General features: G+C 40.2%; 2 protein-coding genes across 6 annotated transcripts in view; both read right to left on the reverse strand.

Annotated features, from left to right (window-relative positions):
- Nucleotides 1-5,829: 5,829 nt before the first annotated feature.
- Nucleotides 5,830-9,830, reverse strand: RPS13 (ribosomal protein S13). Its single transcript, XM_074842325.1, has 6 exons — nucleotides 9,738-9,830; nucleotides 9,247-9,295; nucleotides 7,738-7,816; nucleotides 7,052-7,221; nucleotides 6,576-6,676; nucleotides 5,830-5,907 (listed from the first exon to the last, which is right to left on the reverse strand). Exons 1-6 carry the CDS (start codon nucleotides 9,758-9,760, stop codon nucleotides 5,874-5,876), a joined length of 456 nt encoding a protein of 151 aa, XP_074698426.1. The 5' UTR covers nucleotides 9,761-9,830; the 3' UTR covers nucleotides 5,830-5,873.
- A 1,143-nt stretch (nucleotides 9,831-10,973) lies between these two features.
- Nucleotides 10,974-26,001, reverse strand: part of PIK3C2A (phosphatidylinositol-4-phosphate 3-kinase catalytic subunit type 2 alpha) — a 73,896-nt gene continuing 58,868 nt past the window's right edge. For all 5 annotated transcript variants that reach the window (XM_074841815.1, XM_074841818.1, XM_074841814.1 and 2 more), the window contains 16 exons: nucleotides 25,801-25,895; nucleotides 25,308-25,488; nucleotides 24,600-24,704; nucleotides 23,493-23,585; nucleotides 23,033-23,162; nucleotides 21,383-21,519; nucleotides 20,539-20,708; nucleotides 19,266-19,422; nucleotides 18,753-18,862; nucleotides 17,795-18,002; nucleotides 15,260-15,384; nucleotides 14,747-14,864; nucleotides 14,569-14,650; nucleotides 14,001-14,110; nucleotides 13,645-13,770; nucleotides 10,974-13,098 (listed from right to left, as the gene is read on the reverse strand). In XM_074841815.1, the coding sequence (XP_074697916.1) occupies nucleotides 12,916-13,098; nucleotides 13,645-13,770; nucleotides 14,001-14,110; nucleotides 14,569-14,650; nucleotides 14,747-14,864; nucleotides 15,260-15,384; nucleotides 17,795-18,002; nucleotides 18,753-18,862; nucleotides 19,266-19,422; nucleotides 20,539-20,708; nucleotides 21,383-21,519; nucleotides 23,033-23,162; nucleotides 23,493-23,585; nucleotides 24,600-24,704; nucleotides 25,308-25,488; nucleotides 25,801-25,895 (2,130 nt within the window). In that variant the 3' untranslated portion in view covers nucleotides 10,974-12,915. The remainder of the gene's footprint in view (nucleotides 13,099-13,644; nucleotides 13,771-14,000; nucleotides 14,111-14,568; nucleotides 14,651-14,746; nucleotides 14,865-15,259; nucleotides 15,385-17,794; nucleotides 18,003-18,752; nucleotides 18,863-19,265; nucleotides 19,423-20,538; nucleotides 20,709-21,382; nucleotides 21,520-23,032; nucleotides 23,163-23,492; nucleotides 23,586-24,599; nucleotides 24,705-25,307; nucleotides 25,489-25,800; nucleotides 25,896-26,001) is intronic.

The raw sequence follows: 26,001 nt of genomic DNA on the forward strand, positions 1-26,001 counted from the left end.
CCCAAGTCCTTCTCCGCAGGGCTGCTCTCAATCCACTCATCACCCAGCCTGAATTTGTGTTTGGGATTGCCCTGACCCGTGTTATAGTCCTAGTCTTGCCAAAACCATCAGAGCTGAGCAAGATGTGGTGGACTTTTATTTTAAGGAAAAGATGTTACTGTATTTCCACTGATAAAAAACAAAACAAAAAACCTCACACAGAAACAAGTTCTTTTACAGTCTGTATTTCACAAGAGCTTTCGGTGTGCCCCATTGTCCACAAATGTGTATTATACCAAGAGATGTTTCCACCCACTTTCTTGCAAATCTCAAATGCCTTTGCCATCAGAACTGATCCTCTGAGATTTGGATCCTTTCCAAGTTCATTTAACCTGATTAATTCTTAATGGCTGTCACTGGTTATTTCACCCAGTCAGTCAACAGCTTCTACAGTTCAAAACGCCAGCCACCCTCTTCCCACTCTGGCATAACACAGGGCTCACGATCTACGGAAATTATTCATCTGCATCATAAAGAATTTGAAGTAGCTGTAAAAGAGATTGATCCCTGACAGCTGCACTAAACTTGAAAGCCCCTTCCTGGCTCTGAAGAAGGAGAATTCTGACCTGAAAAGGGGTTTTGAGTGAGCAGCCTCAAAGGGAATAAAATATTAGCCTGTAAAACCAGCACTCACTAGAAAACTCAGGTGATCTTTTAATGTAGGTACACCTCTTGCCTGAGGCACAGCCAAGGTAATTACTTGCCACACAGTATCTCAAGGTTGATGTAAGGGGCTGTACTTCACTTCCTTTTGTCCTAAGCACCGAGCAAGCCTACAGAAATTAACTTCTTCTCTAGCGACCAAGCCCTGTAGGACAATGCTACCGTTTATCGTCATATCCTGTACACACTGCTGTGCCATTAACCTTTCATATTGATTCAGCTCCACTTACTGCATCTGTGCTGGTTAACGTCTTTAATAAATCCTGTGGTGACAGGAAAGAAACCAGTGAGCAACACTGTTCATGACAACCGTTACCGGTTTCTAACCAGAAGTAAAATTTATCCCAGAAGCAGGAGAGGGTGGAGAGGAAAGAGAGAAACCTTCATTTCTCCAACCGCAAGCATGTCTAGAAATCCTTGGGAAGCAAGAAAAGGACATTCACAGACACCCCATTTGTGCAGCGAACATTGTTGAACCATTTCCTGTTGCCAAGGTATGTGCTGTTACAGGGAGGTTACCAGGGCACGACGGCGTGTTGTCATGCAAATGATGCAGAGTTATTGAAGGCACTTCCCAGCAACAGCGCACATTTTTTCACTAGTTTGATCCCAGCATTGAAAAGGAAACAAAACAACTGCGTGAACGCGAAGCGGCATTGGCCTAAGCCAGAAATGCCAGCTACCCCAGAGCTATGGGAGTACCAAACCTGCCGTTGGTGAATTCAGTAGGTCCTCCTGCTCTTCATTTAAATGGGAACCGGGAAAGGAACCAGCCCCCGAGTCCTTACAAACACGTGCAGTGCTTTTTAACTACATTGTTTTTCATGATCTGTAAGTGACACTGAAAACAGTGGAAGAAAGTGACACCCAAACCTTTGCTCAGAAAAATCACAGTATGTTTCATTCACATTTTGCTATTTGGGATTAATTTGCATGCGATGGTTTTGAATTGAAAAGTGTAAAAAGCTTACTGGCAGGACATCCAACTGAAAATGCACTTTAGAATCTGTTTTCCAGAAAAAGCACAAAAGCATATACTTGCAGCCACACATTTATACATCCAAATAATTTCTTGCCTTTTCCAATTGTTATTACTATAGCTTGGTTGACTTTTTTTGACCTTTTCAGCTAGAGAAATTCATGGTTCCCAGCAGTGGCAATGACTTATCAGCAGAATAACTGGTACTTAAGTTTCCTTACTTGAAACAAATTACTAGAAGTTTCTTATTTTTCACAGAAGTACTTGTAAACAGGAACTGTTGATAAGAAAAATTCACAGAGATAGAAGATGGTTTATTTGTCTCCACAAGGGAACCAGCCACACACCACAAAATCCTTCAGAATGAACAGATAAGTAGCACTCAAAGTGTCCTCTGGACATGACTGAATCAGAGCTTTCCCTTAAATCTCTGTCAGGGTTAATCTTTCCCATACTTAACAGTCACCTCTCAAACACTTTCCTGAAAACAAAGGTAGAAACTGCAGGTGGCATCAATCACCTATTGATTTAACCATAGGAATAAAGACTCACCTTTCTGGACTTACCATTCCAGGATGAACTGCAGAAGTGAAGAAAACATGGAAGTTGTGTCCATACATTTGAATGCTGCCCTAGCTGACCCAAACCAGGGGAAACTAAACTCATGTCACCTAAAGGAACGGAAGAAAACGGGCTTGACTGATTTGGAAAAAAAGGGGGAAATTTCCTTAACAGGAACTCTGACACACCGCCAGAGCGTCAGGACAAACACTTAGAGCACAGAAACTTGAGGGGGGCGGGGGGCAGGGAGAAGATACAGGCCAAGAGAGGGAAGACCTTTGTGGTCCCAAGAAAAAACATTGATTAGAAAGTACTTGGAATCTGCATGGAAAAAACAATCTATAACCCAAAGAATGCCATTTTCCCATCTCCCTGTGCCACGTCCAATGAAGAAGTCAATGCTTCAGACCTGAAGGAAACCGGTTCTCTCCTTACCACCCGCAGTGACCCAGCAGTGACTGCAACAACCATCATTGTTCTTCCTAAAACCGTATGACAAACCTCCCCAGGGAATGGCAGACAAGCACGGATAGCAGGGGCTCTGCAAGAGGAAAGGGTGCCTCAGCAGCCAGCCTTCAAAACTGTTTGTTCTCCATGAGCCAAAGGGAAGCAGCCTCTGCCACGCACCCCACAGCCCTGGCACAGCTGCAGAGCTGGCAAGGACTGAAGTCTAGTGGGAGGCTTTTGTGAACCACACTCGCCACGCGAACAAGCCTCGTACGGAGCAGCAAAGCACAGCGTGGCCACGCGGCTGCTGAGGGGCCCCGGGTACCGTGGCCAGCTGTGGAGGCAGAGGCCCTGCAGCTGCTCCTCTCAGAAGAAGGAAGGGCAGGCTTCACTGCGCCAGAGGGGCCAAGGGAGCTGGGAGCGGGGGAGGCTGCGAGCTCCCTTCTGATGTGTGACCCGGCACAATGCAAGAAAAAGCTCACACCAGGCTAGGGGAAAAAGTAATCATTGCTTAGATTTGTACCTGCTGGGAGAGTGAAAAATACTGCAGGAGGAAAAGGCAACACTGGAAATTCAGAAAAGGCTGCTGGGAATGAGGCAGAAACAGGGACACAGCTTCTCAAGGTTAAGTCAAGGCAAAAGAAACCATAAAGAGACAAGACATTGTGACAGAAAGCAAGAGGGCAGGGGGGCCCAAAGCCTGCAGACTGCTGGGGAGAGGGAAGCCAGGGTGGTGCCTGGAGATAACCATGGGGCAGAGACAGTTTGTGCTGGTTCATAAAAAGAATTCATTTTGGGCAACTATTTGCAGATCTGGATTTATTCCCATTATTGCATCTCTCCAGCCAAGGGAAGTTACAGGACCTTTACCCAGAGCAGCAGGAAAGACTCCACTAATCCTCCCAGGCAGTCACAACCCGTGTTGTCCCTGGGCAGGTGGATGCCAAGCCCTGAGCTGCACCGGGCAGCCCTGGCTCACACAGCACAGACTTCCACTCACCCAGGCCTCTACCACGGCCCCGGGTGGTGAACTCCCCCCATGTGTCCACAGGACCATATTCCTCCTGGTCCCACACTCCCCCCCTCCAGACACACACCGTAGGACCGCATCCTCCAAACGCACTGCTCGGTTCCGCACTTCGCAGGGGCCCGCTCCCCAGGGAGGATTTACCCCTGCCAGTGCCCTGGCTCTGCTGTCCCCACACCTGGCGCTGTGGCATTCCAGCTGCTGAGCAGACAACCTGGGGCCACTGAGTTTGACCAACGGTGTACCAATTCGGGTCATCAAAGGGGTAAGGGACTGACAACTCTAAGGAGAACAGACAACTAAAGCCAGCCTGTATGATTTCCAGGAAATACAGAATCTTTAGCAACGTAAACAATAGAAATATATGTACATAACAGTACAATCACAATACCATTACTGTTCTTTGACAAGAGATTGCCAAATTCTACAGGCAGTAGATATGGTGTACCCCTCTATCCTCAGGAGTACCTTCAACACCTGGATCTGATCTTACTGCAAGCCCAGGGTCTGTCCCTGGATAATTTTCATTCCCAACAGTACACAGACAGAGCCCAGCGCTCTAACAGCCCCTGCCCTTCCCTCCTCTGGCAAGGTCAGCAGCTTTCAGCACCACTGATGGGCCAGATGTCCCACGGGTACAGCACCACCTGCCTCCAGCCCTCCAGCACACCCGTGCTGGACAACACAGTACAGAATATGTTCAGACCCAAACATCCCAGCAGCACAGCACACAAGAACTGTGCAAACTTCAACACGCCTCACTGCGTGCTCAAAACCACCGTATCAGTTGGCACCACGTATACAGTAGTACTACAGTTCTAGATCGATCCATCACCTCTTCACCAGCTTGGACCGTCAGCCTTCACACTTCATCTCTAGGTGGCAATATTTGCAATATTAAACTTTTAAAACCATTAATGTTTCAAAGTGCCATCTGCTGGTAATTTCATTATTTACATATAGCTATTTCAGAACAATAAGCAGTGAAAGTGCCCGTGTGCTTTTCAGCTGGCAACACCTCCAACCCAAAGACTCACAGCAGTTTTATTTTAATATCATGAAAGGGGTTTATTGCCTCTATATCCCAGAACACTTAATCACCATTGTGAAAGCCTGGCAAGTAATCACCAGAAGCTTCCAGAAATGAAAGTAAGTTATTTTGACGGCATACGGAAGCTGGAAATTTAACTTTTAATATGGACCAGACAGTAGCACTTTAGAGCTCAACTGGAATGTAGTGATTTTCTTTTAAAACTCTTAATCACAAGTCTATATTTAACTTCCTAACCAGGGCAGAGGAATCCTGTCTTTCTACAAAACTAAATCCAGAAGTCACCAGGTTCCACTGGTTATGATCTAGAAAGTAGCTACTACACTTTACAAAAAAGTTATTTAGATTTACTTTTTAATATGGCAAAAGTAATGCACCAAGACTTAGAGCAACAGCCACAACAGCTCAGAATAACTCCATTTACAATTTTCTCCTAAAAAAAGAAAAAGCTGTCAGTCTGCTCTCCACATTTCTCCAGCAGAAAGATGACTCTTAAGGTCAAAGCTATTTAGAACCTGGAGGCACAACCTCAGCAACAGGGACTATACAATAGCTACTGCCCTTTGGGTTTAGGGAAAACTACCTCAGTAAAGACAACACCTGAGGATGCTGTCTGTATTTCCAAATCTCAAAGATTATTCTTAAAATTACTTACAAATGACAGTAACTGTCAGGAACTGGTTGATGTCTGCTGAAGCTTTCTGCACATGGAACAGATCCACGTTACCTACAATGAATTAATCAACCTCTCCAATTTTGTTTCCCTTTTTCCCCCCTCCTTCTGCCTAATCCTTTCTGCATTTTCTGAATTTCCAATTCTTTCTCCTGTCATTCTTTTCTTCCACAGCTCTTCCTGCAGGACACAGAGAGACACAGCCCCACATGAATAAAATGCATTTGCTGTGAATGACCAGGTCACTGCTGGTCTGGAATGGCAACAACTACTGCCCAGCTTGGGTACCGTGGGCCACACATCTGCTCCACCCTGAAACCTTCCCAACATGCAGCTTCCTGAACAAGCAGAAGTTTCTATGACACCAACCATTTAGAGACAACACAAACTTAGTTAATGAAAATTTATTCTTTCAGTAAGTCATTGCCAGCTCTTATGCGACCAGGGCAGAAGCTGTTGATGATTCACTAAAAAGAGAAAAAAAAGAGAAAAAGAGAGAAATATTAATTGCAGAGGCAGTTTTTCAAGCCAGGTGTCAAAAACACCACTTCAGTTTAAAGCTTCATCTACCAGTCCCAAGCTTAATCACTACCCGTTTTTCTGGCTTAAAGATGTCACTCTTCCTTTTAAAATACAAATACTAGGATAACAGCAGAATATTGTATATTCCAAAACCTGTCTAGCTGCATTTAAGTCTTTTCAGAAAAAGAGAAGTTAGCCCTAAATCTATGGGAATTCTCCTATGTTGGCTAAACTTTCCTAGAGAAAAACTACAAATTACTTTCATTTTTGCAACAGCTACTAAGCCATTTTTCAGTAAACTTTGAAAGTAACATAAAAGTATAAGTGAAAACAAAGACTGCGGTTTGTATAAAATGTTGTAAAAATTACCTAGTAGATAGTGACTTCATTTGTTGAGGCAATAATTATTTTTTGTAAGTGTTATGAGTCATTTTACCCAGCAATAAGTTTCATTAATTTATCAGTTAATATTTATGAAAATACCTATTCTTTGCTGCCCGGTTTACCTACATGCCTGATCATAATGGACTCTTCACCCTTTGAACGGCCTCAGCGTATTGTTTACTAAACCCACAAGACTTCAGTGAAAATAGTAACGTAAGAGAAGACTTACTACTTCCAATTGGGCGGCAGCACTCTCTTAGTTTTGTAGTAGCGAGCCAACCTATGGATTCTGCTTTCAATCAGAATCAGGCGGAACTTGGCATCTTTATCCTTGAAAAGAAAGTTACATTACAACCAAGCACTACTTTTGACTTCTCAATGACGTTCAATTCAGATGGGCTTTAACAAAGTAAAAAATCCACAGCTACTGCTACAAACTCCACATTCCCATTACCAAAGTCTGATGAATCTGGTAAAATCAGACCAGGACCAGAAATATGTGGTTTAAGCAAGGCTTTTAAGATCCTTTTCACAGACAAAGACCATTTTCCATTATCAAAAGGCCTCTCCAAACACCTGAGTTTACTCAAAAGGGGGTGGCTAACAGGAAGCACACTAAGTCTTTGCTTTGTCAAGTTGTAACTACACAACTGTATTATTTGAAAAAACAAATATAGAGACTTACCTACTTAAATTAGCACTCACCTTTCTGTTTCTCTCAAGATGCTTGCGAACAGCAACAGCTTTCTTGATCAAGTGATAAAGATCCTCTGGAAGGTCTGGGGCCAGTCCCTTTGATTTAAGGATTCTCAAGATTTTGTTGCCAGTAACAAAGCGAACCTGGGCAACACCATGGGAATCCCTCAGGATCACACCTGAAACAAACATTTGTATCTCACACTGAAAAGAAAAACCTTAAACCAATCTTACGAAATCAACCTTATAGTTACAAGATATCCAAAAAAGGTCTCCTCTAAATCAAAAACCTTTCTGGTGGAAACTGTGAACAAATGGTAGACAATGAGTGTCTACAAGTGTCTACACCAATGAGCAAAAGATAACTTACAGAAGCTGAAACACTTTATCAGATAGCACTTAACAGACAGCTAACCCACTCAACACATTTAGGCAGGTAACACATTAAGTGCTACAATATTGGGAAATTTTCAACAGTATTCATTAAAACTAGGTATTCAATCAGCCTTTTCTCTATGGTTAAGAAAGATGTCATAGATATCTTTACTCTAAAAAGTACTGTACCACAGGGATCATTAATACTCTCAGGATCATAATTAAAAAAAAAAAAAAACAACATTCACATAGCACCTAAATACACCGCATAGCTCATGACCATAACTAAACTCCGTTTAGGAGTGATTCATAAGCCTTACCAATCTGCGAGGGAGTCAGGCCTTTTTTAGCCAGCTTGTAGATCTGTTCCTTGACATCATCAGAAGTAAGCTTCAGCCACTAAAGAAAATCAAACAAAAAAATAAAATCTGATGAACACTGCTTAATACAAAAGCACAGGCTAGCTATACGAATGCTTTTTATAAGTGGTAGAAATAGATGCATTGTAATGCTTGAAAATCAAGAACTAAAATTGTACTTTTAATGACATAGAAACTTTTTTACATACTATGAACCTATAGTGCTAGTGAAATATGGTAGGGGAAGGCAGGGGTGAAGGAAGAAAGTCTCTGTTTAAAACACCCCATACAGCCTCTAACCAGCTGCTTTATCATCTTGAACAGCCACACTGGAAGCATGAATACAAACTTACAGACTGCCATTGGGAACTCTTTTAATTGGGCCTTTGACAGAAACACAAAATTGAGAACCATTTAGCCATCTCTTTGTAAAGCACCTACAGAGATCAGTGAAAATCAGACTATAAGTACACAAACTAATTAAAAAATGAAACAAATGGATCTACTTAGAAGTAACAGAAAAGGCACAGTTCTATGTTGAACTGTGCTGACAGAGCCATTGCTTCCATGATTATTAAGGCAAAGACACCACCACCAAGCTAGGCAGTCCTCACTCTTTCAATAAGCTACAAAACCTCCTAATTTTTTTTTCCCTTTTTAATACTGTCACAGTATGAAATAGAAAACCACAGCAAAACATATTTGGAAGTGTTCTGTAGATTACAATTCACAACAGAATACAAAATAAACTAAGCAAAAAAACCCACAGGGTTTTTTAAACCAACTGTAGCATTTGAGCATCCTAATCATTATTAAACTGTTTAACCACCAGCAGTAGTTCAAGCAGCGTCACATTATCTCACTTCAAACTGTATCTCTTTATTTTCACATTTTGGGCTTTAATTTCATGTTTGTTTAAGTGTTTTTCAGCACCTGCTTTTTCACATGCACCACAAATTAATCTTTCTGCCAACAGATCTTTCAAGACATAGTAAGTACGTTGAATGAACCAAGGGCATGTTGATATTACTTAAGTTAGTGCTCTGACCAGCAAATTACTGTCGTAAATAGTTTAGAAAAAAGCCAGTTTATTCCACAATGGTAAAGGCCAAACTCGAGCATGAAGAGAGCAATTTAATTTCTAGCAATTATCATCATACAAACTAAAAGTAATTGAAGTAGCACTTAAACAAAGGGAGGTACAAAGAGGAAAAGAGACCTTTTTTGCTCAACAAATCACTTAGCTAAGAAACCATACTTGCTTCCTCAGCATTCTAACACCATAGGCTAAGGTAGCATTTTATCAGGCCATAATTTAAAAACGATGACACAAAATATCGCAGTTCTCTTCGTTTTGTTTCTTCTCCTGGGCACCGCTGAGCTGCACTGGGGGAACCGGACCCTGCGCCGAACGCCACACGGCAGCCGCCTGGGCCCGCCGAAGGGCGCACGGGGCGGGAAGCCACTTACCGTAGGCACGCTGCGTCTGTAGGGCAAGGCTGACTGGGATAAGCCCTTCCTGTGGGGAAGAAGCAGATCACACGCTAAGCGGAGCCGGACGAGCTCGCCTGCCGCCCTGACCTGCCACCCGGCGGCCTGCTACAAGCGCTTCCTGCAGGGCCGCATCCAGCGCGCAGAGCCGAGGCCCGCGGCGGCCCAGCCTCCCTCCTCGCCCGGAGACAGGGCCGCCACGAGCACAGGCTGCACCCGGACAGCGCCGGGAACGGGAACCGGCGTCAGTCCCTGCCCAGGGCCGGCCAAGGGAACCCGCACCTCAGCGCCAGCCCGAGCCCTTCCCCACCCTGCCGCCATATCCCCTCAGCCGCCGGCCTCTCCCCCACCCGCCGCACTGCTCCCGCACAGCCTTCCTGCTCCCACATCTGCCCACTACGCCCTTTTAGCTGTCGCCACAGCCGCCAGCCACCCCATACGGCAGCGCCGGCCCCGCAGCGGCCGCTTACCCGGGAGCGTGCATGCGACCCATGATGGCGGCGGCAGAGAAGAAGGAGCGGCGCGAGGGGGCGTCCCTTCCCGCCCCGCTTCCGCAGGAAAGGGCGGGGCCACGCCTAGCCCCGCCCCACACCCGCCAGCCAATCAGTGGCGCCGCGGCCGCGCTGCGCGCGCCCCCAGCCGAGGGTCCGGCTTGCACCGCGGCCTCGCGCCCCGCCCCGGCGGCCCCTCGGCGGGCTGAGGCGGGGCCGCGCGCGGGCCGCGCCCGCCCTCAGGGCGGCTACCGGCGGCGGCCCCGGCCCCGCCCCGGCGGACAGAAGAGCAGCACGCTGATGGCTTTTTTTTCCCAGCATAGAGTTTAATGTACTTACAGGACAGTTACGGAGTCACATTTAACCCGTTCGGTACGGGCAGGCCGGAGGGCAATATTGTACATCTTTATTAACGAGCTCGTTTAATTAAAGTATTTGGTTCTTACAGACATACAGACAAGGGGAGGCAAACTGCTCTCCGCGCCTCCCACCGCCTGCAGCACTCGCTCAGTCACAGGGAGGCGGCGGGCCCGAGGGAGAGCCCTGGCGTTAAGGCAGGTGACGGGGATTCCTACACAACCCTCCGTGTAAAAATAGAGGAACGCTGCAGTCAAAGATCGCACATGCTTCCAGAGACAGGGAGCTGTAGGTCGTAAAAAGGCAGTAATAAAAAGTTCAGTGCAAAGTCCTAGGTTAATAGAGAAAAGGAAGAGGTCTTAGCGCAAGCTGTTACTCTGAAATACCCAAACAAGGTCGGTACAGACAATTATATTTCTGGCTGCAGGTCATACATTGCATAAATGATTTTTTTCTTTTCATTAAACGAGATATAAAAAGCTGTTAAAACTACGTTTTCAAGCTACTTAGTGTAATGGTAAATTTCACCCCAACTGAATATTTTCACATCCATCTTTTTTTGGATGTAGTACATTAAAGTCTTATTGCAACAATCACTTTTTTCTTAATTGAGAATAGTGCAAAGAGGGGCAAGCTTAGGGCTGTTCCTCTACAGGTGAGGAGAGGCCAAGGCCAGATCCCACAGACAAAATCCATGACCGTAAAAAGCTTCAGCCAGTGACTATTTTGAAAAGGAAGGGAAAGGCACAAAATGAGTTAAGCTGTGAAGAAGATTAAACCAGAAGTCAGGACACGTGCTAACAATAATACAGTACTACACATTTTTTTCAGAGTCCAGACAACTGTTAAAACTGCAAATCTTTTTAAATGATTTTAGTTTATTTGTATTTTGTGCTGTAAGACACTGTGCTTTAATAGCAAACTGCAAAAAAGGCAGTACATATTGCTTTTATTTTATTTCACAATGGAACGTTTCACAAAAACAGTAGTCTACTTTCCTGTGTTTAAGTGACTTGTGATTCTAATGATGGAATGGAGTAAGTCTCAAAAGCATCAAGTGAGCAGGAAATATCTAGTTAGTTATATAGTTTATTATTTACAGGCTATATACTAAACAAAAAATATGCAGAAGATGCCTAATAAAACTGGGATTTGTTAGCGCCCATTAGTATCAACCCAGTTTCTAACATTCAAGATATTCTCAGCTTTTTAATTGTAATAATTCCTACAAAATTGGACCATGAATACTTTTAGGCACCAGGAGATTCAAGTTTACTTCTCTCTTCTGTATTGAAGGGAGATTGGTCAGTAGCAGGGGAAGGAAAATCAGATTATGAAACAGGTTTTTAGTGTTGGGTATACAGAAGGGCTTTCTCGGTATTGTGTCTTTGTTTATAGTTGCATATTTTACTTCAAAATTTTGCTCTAGTCACAGTCAGTGGTGATAGTCTGTCCTGATTCAAGAAAAGTGCGCAACTTTATAGCTTTGTTTAGACAGAACAAGATCATCCTAAACACCGAGTAAGGTGAATAAAAAGGCTACACCTGTACTACAGAAACACCTAATTAAGTAACCAGTGGTATTAACATGAGAGACATTTGTATTTCACTGTCACAGTATAGTTAAAATCTAATATTCCTTAGAATGAAGTATTTTCAGGGGAATTAATTCTTACTGGAAGTAAGAAACAGTGTTACTGTGAACTGTTAAAAAAAAAAGTGACCAAGTTTCTCTCTCAAAGCTCCATTAATGCACCTCATTTCTGGCCTGCAATTCACCCAGCAGTTGTGCTTTTTAACTAGAGGCCACCTGAAGGTACAGTGCAAATGCCACTTTGGATTTAGTGTTTGAATCTGTTCCACATTTATTCACGGCGGTATTTAAAAGTCCTAGAAATTAAGACATTTCAAAACACCGAGAAGCTGGGCACATTTCCTACAGCACCACATTCACCAGTCTTCATTCAAATTTTGGAGATCATGGGCAGAAGATGGGGTAGAAAAAATGTATATAAGTTGCACTAACTATGAAGATCAGTATGACTGATGTTATTTGTAAGTAACACATCTCAGGAAGACTTCCAGTAGGACCTGCAAGGTATCAAATATGAGAACGTTTCCCCTTTTTAAGGAGCTAGAAGTTATCATGTATACATATTTAAATACCAGATATGAGGTAAAAGAGAAGCATTTGAATTATAAGGCACCATTATTTACAACTTCCATTATTGGCACTCACTCCAGTAACTCTCAGAGAAGCATCAATCTGGGATTAAATGCAACGCTAAGGAATTTTTCCAGCCCTTCAACCTTCATTTCTACAGGTGTCTGTGAAGCCACCAAAATGTTACCCGTCACTGCTTCTGTGATGTCTAGTGGGAATGTAGTCCTAAAATATGTCATTTCTTTGATGTTCTCCAGCATCATGCCATGGATGACACAACACAGGTAACAAAAATTAAAAGCAAATATGCACTCTATCCATAGGCCTAATGATTAAGTTATGGATTAACCAACCAGCATGGTCAAACTGTTCATCTCACTTTCAAGGATGGTTTAAAAACCCCTTCCTCTACCTGCAACTCTTAAACATTTACAATGATGCTTTGATAGCATCACATAAGCATAAACCAGGTTTTCTAGAAATCGTCCAAATTAGGCTACATAAACATTGGTCCAACATATCTGTTGAAATGCAGAGTCTCTTGTTTTAAGATGTACAAGTTATCTTCAAGTAGGAAGATGCACCAAGCACAAGCAAATACAATTGTTCCGGTCTTACTCAGGTGTAGAAATGAGCTCACAGATAAGGTACAGCAGTTAGGCGATACCAGTTAACAGTCTCCTTGCTCAAGTTGAAGTCCTTTAGTGAGAGTGTAATTCCACCCAAGAAAAAGTTCTCACGTAACGATTCTGCACTGAGCACACTTAGCTGAAGTTCTCTCTGTTTCAGAGTCTCCATGCTATATCCACTGTACACAAGCTAGAAGGTAAGAAGTCAAGAATTTTTTGGTTATCCAAATGAAGTTACAGATTGCCCTTTCTTCTGACTGTCTAGCCACTGACAAATGTCTTAACTGCACATTATGACCATCCAGTATGTCTGTTTCTCAGAAGATGGGCTGAAGTACAGACATACTTTATTTTGTGCTCCAATGTTAAGTGTTTATAAGGACCAGTGTTTTTAGACAGAAGGACTGTTGAAATGCCAAGACTTCTGAATTAATTCTTCTCCATATTATAAACCAGTGGATCCAGGGCAGGTGAATCTTTAGTTTTAAGATTTCTTTCCTTCTCCCCATTGCTCCTCAGAGTCAGTCTGAGAAATTTCTGCTTACTTGTACATTTACCTCCTCAGTTGTTTTGGGCTTTTTGTTTGTTTTTAAACAGAGCACAAAGTTTTTCAAACAAGTTACTTTTCTTTTTATGTATCTTCGCAGAATTTTTTTTTAAGACAACATTTTAATTACTGCTTTGAATAAGAGACAATAGCAAACCATAGGGAGTAAATACATAAATTTTAACTTGCCATTTCATTGAAAGTTGGATTTCTTGTCTTCCGGGAGATTTTGGTTTTGCGTTTGGATGTTTTGTGCGTATCTGGAAGTAAGTAAGTTTTTACATAGGGATTTGGATCTGCACCATCTTCTGTAACCTACAATCCAAAAACAAGTCAGAAAACTAGTTAGTGCATGCCTATTTGAATATATTTTCAAGCATCTAGACTTTGCAATTAAGCTAACCAAAAGCACCAGTTAATTAAGTTGGCAGTTAGAAATTTGGAGGGAAAGAGAGAGTTCCACCATTCCTGCATCAAACTAAGTCAAGGTGGTAACTGACAATATGGAAATAGTTTTTGGCAGTGAGCTCAGTATCTCTACTTACCAGGTCTTTAATGTGCATCACCATGATAAATAGAGTGCTATTTCTATATGATATGGATAGTTTCACTTCTCCTCCCACTTTGCCTGAGGTAGGACTTGATGGACTTGCATCTGAAAAATTAGACAATTTCCTCTAATATTTGTACATTTTCATCAGTACTACAGTGACTTACTATATATGGGGGAAAAAATACAAGCCTTAGACAAAGTTCAGTTTCTGATTTTATTTCTAGTTCCCTAATAAGAAGGCAATGCCACAGGTTTTAAAGATTTTTGCATTCTCTTCTATGAAGCAACTTAGAGGTTTAGAGTAAAAACTTGAATAATTTAGTCAAGCCATAAGCAAGCCCAAGTGATCACATACATTGCTGCAATTTTTGTTATGTTTTTACTTCCTTGAAACTGTATGCAGGCACATTTGGAAAGACAGTGATGCAAAGTTTTCAATGGGGCAAAACTACAGTTAATTAGAAAATATTTAAAAAGAAGAAAAAAAAAAAAAATCACACTGCAAAGGTGTCATACTATAATCACCCAATTTATAAACACCCCCCAAAAACATTACCTACCTGTAGGTCTGGCTATTCCATCTATTCCTTCCACTTTGTCATCACGAAGTAATGGATGGAAAAAAGTATAAACAAGATCACACTAAATTTGGAAAAAACGTTGCATATCAGTTTAAGTGTTAACAAGCACCAAAATGTGAAAACTTGCACTGGATTTTCTTAAGTTATTTGAACTCACTTCTGCCACCTCTGAAGAACTGTTCATCAGACTCTGTATGTAGCTGTTGAGCTCCACTTTTCTTTTAGCTGCTACATCTTTTATGTGTGTTCGTCCCAGAACCATCTTATTAGGAAAGCTACAAGGGCAGAACAAAATAGAGTTTTCAGTTAACCTCTCTGAAGTAAGTTAGATTTCATTGTCATTTCCATCCTGAAGGGCTGACATCCATTTTTTGATGTCAATCATGAGTGGAAACACAGCATGCTAATAGGTAAGGACATTATAGACAGGCAAGGAAAGGTTTATAGGGAATTTTTATAAGCAATACGACACACAGACTAAAGACACTGAACTGCTCCTCTGTCTCTCCCCCTTAAAACCTAGAGACAAAGGTTTTCTCCCTTAATTGCCAACTCTGAGGTCTAGTTTGCCCCTTAGCAGTTTGGTCTCCATTTCAAGCTATTTCTTCCTCCACCCAGCTGGGAGCAGTTTCGTTGCTTCCATTGTAATAATGATGAGTTAGGAACATACCCTGGTAACTTCCAAAGAGGAAAGAGAATGCCAAGTTTGTTGTGGAGCTCCTGGAACTCATCAAATGTTCGGAAGACAAATGTTGGCTCAACTTGCCCTTCTCTCAAAACTCTCACTACATAGATCTGTCCAAAACACAAAACCAGAAAGATAAAAGTAGTGACAATATTATAGAACTGACTTAACAATACAATTTTCTTAACAATTAACTCTTTCTACTATGGTAATTCTTCTCCTGCATACGTATCCCAGTAACAGCATTTACATTTTACAGTAGTTTGAGTTATAAATAGCCCTACTATAATGCAAAGTAACATCACATGATCTTCCCGTAATGTAGATCCACATCTGACAGGGGATAAAGGTAGTTAAGGCTAAGCTGTACACATCCTCCTTTTTAAGCCTCATTGTAAGTTCATACTACATGTACAGAATTTTAACACATCAGTGCTGGATTATGTCTAAGATATGTATCTGTTGGGCCAGATCTACCACACACTTTTCAGGTGTGGACTATGAAGGAAACTAATACCTAAATTTTTTCAATCTAAATCTCTCAAGATTCTAAAGGATTCCACTTTTAAAGTGATAAATTGGTGGGCAGATGCAAGTGTACTGCATTATACAAAAGGAATTTTTTAAAAAACTGGGGGTTCAGTCCCAGGATGCAGTTATTCACATTATTATGAAAGGAAAATGAAGGCTGAGAAACTGCTCAGAAAATTAAATTCAGTGGACTCATTTTATGGGCAGATGAGTTAAATGTGTATTTAAAAAACATGCAACTGGGAAGAGGTTTAAAAATCTAAACAAGAAGGAGACTACATCATCTTAACAGCTTCCTGGAAGATAAGAGGCTGTTTTGGCTTACACCAGGAGCACTCAAATACATTTATAATATAGTGATTCAGTACCAAGCTCTTCTTCACTTCTAGTGTTATTTAGCTCTGTTCTACATTCCCTAGCTGGTGTCTTACCAGATTAAGATATTTACAGCAAATACAACTTGGAAAGAGATGTACATTAGCATTTATCAGTATAGGTCACTTTTTAAACAACTTGAGGAAGATTTAACTTGAGCTGCCTACTCTAGGCCAGCAAACAGCAGTAGAGAAGTAAAAAAAATAAACTTAAGATGGTTGCACTTCTGCATAGGAATCAAATATTAATACAAGTCTTAAAGCGTAACCCAAGTCTATCAAAGTCCTGAGGACAAATTGTAATGCTTGCTGCCTCTAGTAAGACTGACTAGGAGTGTAGGTGCATTAATACAGGGAATGATGCTTTTACTTAAAAGGAGCAAATACAACTTAAATGGAAGGTCAGAACAAAACCAGAAAGTGTTTGACTTTATGACTTCTATTCAGGAAGGAGCCATTTTACAGAAGGCGGCTACATAAGCACGTAAACATGACTCAAATCCCCATTTTTAAAAATCATCTCCACCAACACTACTTCTGCCCCTTCTGCTTCCTTCTAGATTCTTTTCAAGAAGTGTCTTCATTTTGAAGACTATTATTGGATGCTAAAAATACCGATCTGTACTCCTGTGGTTGGTTTACCCTGGCCAGCAGCTACGCACCCACACAGCTGCTTGCTCACTCCCACCCCCTCACCGGTTGGACAGAGGAGAGAATAAGAGCAAATGCAAGAAGACTCGTGGGTTGAGATAAAGACAGTCCTAGGGAGGGGAGGTGACGCAAACACAATCTCTCACCACCTCCCACAAACAGACCCATGCCCAGCCCGTCCCCAAGCAACAGCCACCCTGGAAGACAACATCCTCCCACCCCGACTTTCCTCCTCTCCCCCCAGTTTTTATTGCTGAGCATGACATTATATGCTATGGAGTATCTCCTTGGCCAGTTTGGGTCAGCTGTCCCCATTGTGTCCCTTCCCAACTCCTTGCTCACCCACAGCCTACTCACTGCAGTGGGGAGACAGAGGTAAAGTGGAAGAAAAAGAGAAATCCTTGACACTGCAGAAGCACTGTTCAACAGCCAAACCAATGGTGCTCTAGCCAACAGTTTTAGTTAAACACCCAAAACACAGCACTGTGTGGGCTGCTATGAAGATAGGCAACTCCAGTCCAGCCAGAGGCAATACAACTCTGTTCTTCTCCAGGAAGCAAGCAAGCAAACCCATTCCCATCTAGATTTCAATTATGGATTTTGTTTTTACTTTCAAGTCATCCACAGTGGGGCTTAGTTTTGGGTGTCAACACTGGTGTCGGTTTCTGGGCTCCCATTATAGTCAATGCAGTCAGACTTCAGAAAACTCTACAGGTCATCCTAAATCTGACATTAGTGCCCTACTGAATAAGTAAGTATCTATAGCTGTATTTACTAAATCTCTGTCAATAAATGGAACCTAGTCATCTACCTCAAAGCTAGCTACTTAAGGCTAAACAAGACAAGCTTCCCCTGGACTACTTCTCCACGATTAAGTACTGAACTTATAGCAAGATGACGACTATCTTGTTGGAAGAAAATGCACAGTATCTTCACTGAGTGGAAACAGATTCCACATACTTACATAATGTTTGTCTGGGTTATATCGCTTCTGATATGTAAACACAGAGACTTGTTTGATTCGGCCATCTTGTTTAAGAGAGTATGTTTTAGCAGAAAATGAGAGGATGGGTTCATCATTAGAAGGTAGACCTGAGAAACGCAGCTGAGCCAAATTGTGAATAAAGAAATTAAACTTGGTGGCAACACTTCCCAGACTGGATTCAATCAACCTAGGAAAAAAAAAAAAAAAAAAGTCAAATACTAGAGCACACATCAGAATGCACAAAGGTAGTTCTGTTAATGAATCAGACACTTAAGTCTAAGAAAAATAAAAACCAATTTCTTACTAACAGAGAAACAGTTTTTAAACTGAAAGTGAACAATGGGCTACATAAAAGAACGTATCAACATTTAATAGAAGGTTCAGTATCCAAGCTTTGGAACAGGTTGTTATCCAAGTGAAGCCTTTCCAGAGTTGGTAAAAAAGTTACATGCATGCTACTGCAGTTTCCCCCATATATTTTAAATGAAGTACAATAACACATTTTGTAACACATAGCAACAACTTAGTTACACTATATACACACCCCCCTACTCGCTGCACTGGAACATCATCCCTCCCTCCCCAGTGTGCAAAAGCACTTCTTGAAAGAGAACTTCTTTACACGCATTACAAGGTTCCCATCATACACACTGCTATTAAGCAATTTAGGATCCATTTAAAATGCAAGTCTCAAACAGCTGAACAGTATTTCAAACAAAATTTATGCAAAAAGTTTCTCTTAAAGGCAAAATATTTTAGCACAAGCATTAATCTTATCTAAAACTGATCTTATTTCTATAGTTCATTGGTTAACCGATATTTTACAATTGTACGGTGTAACTATTCTACAGACATGTTTGTGAAGGTCTTTAGTACATTTTTTCACAGCAGAAAGCTCCCATTAAGAGGATGATGCTAGTTTTCACTTATCCAGTACCTTGTGAAGAAAATGGTAGCTTCTGCATCTGTTGTTTGGGGCTGGAGAGCATCCTGGACATACTTCAAGTCCTGAACCCCACTTAGTTCTGGCAACCCAGAAGAAAGCATCTGCAGGAATTTACAGTTTTAATGCAATAAAACTAATACAATTTTACATTGAAATGATTAAAACTCTTACACCAAATTCATCTGAAGCTGCACTAACTTGCTAAATGGTAACAGCAATAGCCAACAATTACTTACAATCAGCAGTTACTCCCTTCACCATTTCTGCTGAGCTAAAAGCCATTACAACACTTTGCAGTGTAAATTAGGGTATCATCTTATTTTTAAATTCACAGGAAATAGATAGGTAGTAAAAAAAGCTTAAAAGAAAAATCCAGATACAACCTTCCTAAAAAGTACTTCTGATGTTTCTGACTTTTAAAGGCATGCATAAAAAGCATAGCATTTAATAAAATCCTACATGAGCGATCTATCAAGTTTCAATTGAATTTAATAAAATGATTACCAATGAAAGTAGGTTAAGGAAGAGATTTGCATGTTTTCTTATCAGATTGTACGCTTGACAACAGAGATCCACGAACAACTGAAAGCGAATAGTGGGTTTTTCACCACCATTAATGACATAAGCCATATCCGATGTTAGCACAAAAGGAGCTCGATCCCTGTTCAAAAAGAACAGAATTCCTAAGTTCATTATAAAGTCTATTCACTTTGTCATGTGCTTCCTCCTCCCTTCCACCCCAAGGCGGTGATACTAAATAATCCATTAATGCCATTTTACTTTTTTGGGGTGGGTTCAGCTGCTTAGTGCTCTCTCAGATTCCCAGCACATTCACATGGTACTGGCCCTACAGCAGATCTCCTGGAGCAACACCTGGAGGACAGGTTACCTTACAATGCCTTCCATCCCTCATTTCTGGAAGCCATAACACACCAAAACAAAGGTAATGACTATATTATCACCTGACTAAAACATAACTCCTTTGTCCTGGATATCGATTATCTTCCCCTACAGAGAGGAGTAGTAAATGCAAACCTGCTGTTCACTCTTCTATAATATTGACATTCACTACTGTTTTTATGAGCCAGAGTCTGTTCTCATTTGTGTTTCACACTCATACATTCAGATGACATAGAGGTTCTGGCACTCAATTTCTCATTCATTGATAAAATTTACCGAACAAGCACGCAATACATAATTGCATGAATATAGCTAAAAGGGTGAAGCTACACTACAGTTTTATCCAATATTCCTGGAAAAGTAGGACACCAATATTTGTGTTAGATAGAAGGCTCCCAAATATCAATAAAGAGTTATATGAATATTTTCCTGTACCAAAACACTTGGCTTCCATAACTATTGTAAAGAAAGTGCCATTGAGATTTGCCCAGTATGTATACCACAAATCTCTTAAGGAACGAATAAGGTTTGCAAGCACTGAAGTTAAATGATGTTTAGGAGACCAAATTCCTTATTTCAATCTACCAGTAGCTAGGAACAGTAATTTTGTTTGAAAGCTAGGCCTATGTGCTTTGACTTAGAACAGCTCCAGACATCAGAATATGAAAACAGGAAGCCAGAACCTTTTCAAAATTAATTCTGTACAGTTATGTTTGAATGCATTCTGGAAACTCTGTGGTTCAATGGGAAGATATTGGCTTCATAATGAGAACAGCAGATAACAGGAATTTAAGAGTTAATGCTTAGAATTATAACGCTTATAAAAGATATACTAAACATCACTTCACTCTCTACATCGCTCAGCTACAGAAAATACCTTTTAAAGCTACCAAACATTTGCGCATGACCCAAAAATTTTCCAAAGTCAATGTGAAACATATGCCCTGTGTTTCGGAGCATGATGTTATCATTGTGGCGGTCACAAATTCCCAATACGTAAGTAGCTACACAGCATCCTGCACAAGAGTAAATGAAGTTTTCTGAAGCCTGGGAAGGAGAGAAAAAAAGTGAATTGAGAACAAGTATCAGTGGGAAAACACCGTTCATGCATTCAACAGTCAATCTTGACAAGGGTAAATCCAAGGCAGATAAGACGGGCCCTAAAATTTGCTTTTTTCCAAAACAGCACTCAAGCAGATAGCTTCGCAAGTATCTCTAGATATCACACTTCCCAGAAAAAATACTTGGTTTTTAAAAAAATACAAGAGAAAAGAGGAGTTGAAGACAAATCACAAAAGGAAATAAATACGTTAATAGAGAAAAGGGTACAAGGCTTATTTTTCCAATGTGTTGTAACAGCGTTGTAGCCAAAAGAAAAATGTCTTTTTTTGAATCCCATGTGCTTATATGAGAAGAAACCACTGCTTTTATAACACAATTAAGAGCAGCCACCATTCCTCCCTATCTTAAATATGAAATACATTTTTTCTGTATCCAGTAAAAACCTCCTGATGTGAATCGTAAGAATTCATCTGGATCCTTTTTAGTTATAAGGGATTTTTATTTGCTCTTCTTCAAGTATAGGAAAAAGTTAAGTTTCCTAAAGATATAAACCAAAAATTTCACTGGAAGATCTGGAATAAGAATTTCATTCTTTCATAAGATGGTATTTCTCCCTTTTAAAAGATCTTCAGAAGAGAACAACACTGAAAAAAAGTTACCTTTTCATACTCCTCCTCTGTAGGATTATACTTTCTCAACCATTCTGCCAGAGGCTTGTCTTTAAAAGAACCTGTCACTCCATATTCCACTTGAATTTTCCTAAGTGTATCTGAAGCAGGAACAAGCTCTACCATGCCTTTATATAAAACAAAAATACAACAAAGTGTATTTAACCATGTCCTTAAATTATACTGCATTTTTATAATTCAGTAGAGTCCTTCTTGACGACAATGGATTTTATAATCTTAGAACAGCTTCCTTCAAACCCCAGCGAGATGTAAAAATAGTGCACTAAGCTCTTCTGCTGACTCTATTACAAAGCATACCATGAAACACATGTAGCAATCCAACTTAGGCTTACTTTACTACAATTAGTCACGGTTGCTAGAATGCATATATAAATTACACTGTGAATAATTACTCTTTCTACTACATAAACTAGTATTGAACTATAAGCAGTAACTGCAAAATATTTTGATGCTGACACTTCAGATACACTGACACTTCAGTAGCTTTAATGGCTGTCAAGCATTGAAACAGACCAGACCGTTGCTCCAGAAATAAGGTTGTGGGCTTTACATGTGGCCTTATTGTGGAGATACCATTTACTAAAAATACTTGTATAGCTAAATCATAAATGGAAAATATTTATTTGATTAACTGAATTTTGTTTCTACCTTGGCAAGAGCTACTAAAGGCACATCCGTAATTTACATCCATTTTTATTTTTCACTTTAATTCTTCAAGTACTTTAGGAATACTAATACTAGCAGCAATAAAAAAAAGTAACATGCCGTGCAATCAAGTCATTGTTCAAATTAGGAAGAAAAGGCACCTGTTTCTCTAAAAAACAGGTCTTACATAAATAGGAGCTTTTTGCTTATTTTGCCAGCCTAAACTTTCAACATTTCCATGTATTTAAGGGTTTTCATCAAGCTGTTCTAGCATCTGACTGAAGAAATATTTAAGTTATTGTTTATCCTCTTAAAGATCTTGTGGTTCCTGTTGGCTAGCTCTAGAGAATTACTGAAAACTAGCAAAAAGCATGTTCGAGGTGCAGGGTGGTATTTACACTCAAACTTAAGAGTTCTGTGACCTAGTTTCAAATGTGAAAGACAGCCTTGTATTTCCAAGGAACTTATACCAGCATATGACACTAATTCTGGGGGATAGTGTGTGTGGTGTGTAAGTTCTTCTTCTTTTTGCAAGTTTCAGTACGTGAATGACACTCCCCGAACCAACCGCAACAGATTCCAAATACTTTAGAATTTCAGTTTTGACTTGAATACTTTCTTTCACCATAACTAAACTTTCAGAATCAGGATTGCTATGGCACCATTATTTTCTTGTGTGGCATTAAGGGCATCAAGAGAAACCTTAGCTTCTATCATTATATTTACTTGTTTGTACTGCTGTTCATTGACAACACAACGTCAGGACTCAAGAGAAGAAACACGTTTAAACGCAACTCAGCCTTCAGGAAATTCAGAACAAGTTAACTTGCTGTACTCTTGAGTACTGAAGTTCCTTGCATGGAGGGCTTCTGGCCTTCCACTGTTTCTGTGTCGCTGCACAGAAATTTTCACTGTCAGTGTGACAAGAAATTGAATTGGAGGAGCAAAAATTATAGGCAGCATCTGGTTTTGCACCTCTGTCTTTTCCAGTTGACAGACACTTGAAGATAACCATCCGTAGATCCAGTCCCTCCTGCAGCCAGATCTTATCCATAATCTTAATCATTTGTAAAGCCAACATATCTTGTCGCAAGTCTTCTCCAACCTTAAATGAAAAAATAAAAGTTAGAGACATCATATGCTTTCAGCAAAACTAAACTTCACAGATTATAATTGCTTTACATTTCTAGGAAGTGATACATTATGCTACTTACTTCCTCATAGCTATGCACTTAAGAAGAGAAATAGGCTGCATTTCAGCTTTCACATGAAGTAGACTTACTTTCACATTTTACAGCCTGTTCAGACGTTAGTTTCTAGATACACAGCAACAAACTCACAAAATAACTAAGCTTACTGATCTACCCTAAAGTTAATTGATACCAATAATGATTATCATTCAACGTTTTTTCTCCAACACACATGTAAGACCTACCTTAAACATCACATTAATTTCTTCTCCCAGAGGGTCTGCATTTATCAGTGCAACTTTCAGTGGTACTGCATTGGAGCTGAAGAACGAACATGCCTACAAATAGATTTAGTGTTAATACTTAAAAAGGACTATTCCTGCTAGCCCAGAAAACAAGATATTCTGACAACAAGCAGGTTTGACACACAATGTGCCTATTCAGACTTCTAACATTGCGATTGTGGTGAATATGTGTTTCCCTTGAATAAAGAGCCCTTTGGCTGTTATTTGTTGAATTCTTGTACAAAAGCCAACAGTGCTACACAGTGATGTTTTATACATTTTGAAGGGAAGAGTGAATAAAACAAGGATAAATATTTTATCAGCAGCTTTTTCTGAAACCTAGAAGATATTAAAAAATGGGTATTTGCAAGTTTCACAGCATTTTCTCATTTATCTGCTTTCAAGTACAGTAGAGAAGGAAAGCAAGTCTCTCCACACAGGATTAAATCCAGTGTTCACAGACCTTTAGGTTCTCAGTCAAGCATGATTATATCATCAAGACTGCGGTTGAGCAGATATTGCCAAATCTTGCAGAGTTCTGGAAAAATAATTTACCTGCTTCTCCTACATTATTACTTGCTGGACCTTCACAATAAACTAGAGCTACTGTCTGCCTCCCTGGATTCGGTGCATCTCTTGGACACAAGCAGTAACAGGTATTCACCTATTTCACAGTTTCTACTCATTGTTTGAACTTTAATAGCCTTGCTCAATTTTCTCTTTTGATTGCTACTGTGAAGAAGTCTTCTTCATACACTTTGAATAGTCCCCTGCTTTACTGTAGCCAGAATAGTTGGTCTCAAGAGAGACAGGGTCTGAAGAAATAGGAAGGTATTACAGATTTTTTTTTTAAATACAAGTACCTTCACTGGTTTTACACAAGTATTTGTATAAATTTTTTCTTTGCTCAGCTAATTTCATTGCCTTGTTCAATCAGAACTTTTAATCAAAACTCTCCCCCTCAGTCTAAAGAGCCTTCAAGTACTTCAACTGATATTTTCTCAACTTGTAAAAGCTTTGCCTATATGTAATTTTTCAAAAGGGTTTGAAACTCTGAATGTGCAGTACCTTAATGTTTAGTTCTTTTGCCACAAGACTGGGGTTGAGAGGCAAACGGCATTTGTTCTTCAAGAAAAATAACTGCACACGTTCCATACCATTTTGCAAGGCAGCCTGCAGACAAAAAAAAAAATCTCAGCTTACATTTTCCTAACTGGAGCATCTACAGAAAACTTCTGGACAAAGTTAAACTGAAGCCAATGTTTTAACCCCTCAGTGTCAAAGGAATGCTAGAAATAACTGCTGTTTTAGCTATTAAAAATACACAAGCCTAGCAGTACAACACTAATATCACACAGATTTGTAGGATTCTGGGGGTTTTTTTTGACTGAACCAGATGATAGCATCCCACTTTATCAAACTGTAAGTTCATATTATTAGCATATAAACAGATATCCCATTCTTCTGCATAATGGCATCATTCTTCAGCAATAATAGGTTTAAATACAATTCCAGTTTACTGTACACAGAAACCATTCTACTTCCTTACCCTATCACCTCACACAATCTTACATTTCAGATGACATCAGATTTGACAAATACATCAACCTCATTAAGCCATTATCTTTTTAAAATGCAGAGCAATAGATTCATAGACCTTCCTATATATTATATAGAACATTTTATTGAACTTAGACTAAAAAGGCAATAGAGTGCCTTGTTTTCAGGGTATACTCAGTCTAATCTTCCTAAAGAATATTAAAAATATATACACACCTGACGAGCAGATCCACTTGTTTGCTTTACTCTTTCTGCTACCATTCCAAAAAGCTGAACCAGTCTGGTCTGCTTCTCGAGCTCTTCCCTCAGCCTTTTTCCACAGACTGAAAGAAAAGCTCCAAGAATTTGCTCATACCTTACACCAAACTTTGTATCATACAGCGTATCCTTAAGAAGCCTGAAATACAGGATTTAAGTTAAATTTTCCTAAGGAAAATACTGCAAACAATACAATACTAAGACATTCAAATATTTTAATGAATCAGTACTATATATATCCAAAGTTACTGATATATAGGAAATAAAAAGAAAGGAGTTTGTGCCTCAGAGACACTGTCTGTTTTTTCATGACAAAACCAGGATCTACATATTGTATACTCTCCAATCATAACATTGTTATGAACTGTGATATTAAGAATTAATATTTTTTTCTGGCAATATCAGTCTTACAGTCAATGTTACGTGAAGAATGGAACAAAGAACATCTTACCAATATAGGTAGTGTGCTATTCGAATGCTTCCCAGTGCCCGAGCCAAAAGAAATTTGACAAGAGCACTGTCAAGGTAGGTTTCATACTTCAATGCCTAAATACAAAGAAAATTAAAATGGATTTAATTTTAGATGAAGACTGGAATTTTACAACTAATGCACAGACAGAACCACCACAAATCCATAGAACAATCATAAAGG

This window comes from Strix aluco, chromosome 16 (assembly GCF_031877795.1).
Source record: "Strix aluco isolate bStrAlu1 chromosome 16, bStrAlu1.hap1, whole genome shotgun sequence".
Taxonomy (NCBI): Eukaryota; Metazoa; Chordata; class Aves; order Strigiformes; family Strigidae; genus Strix; species Strix aluco.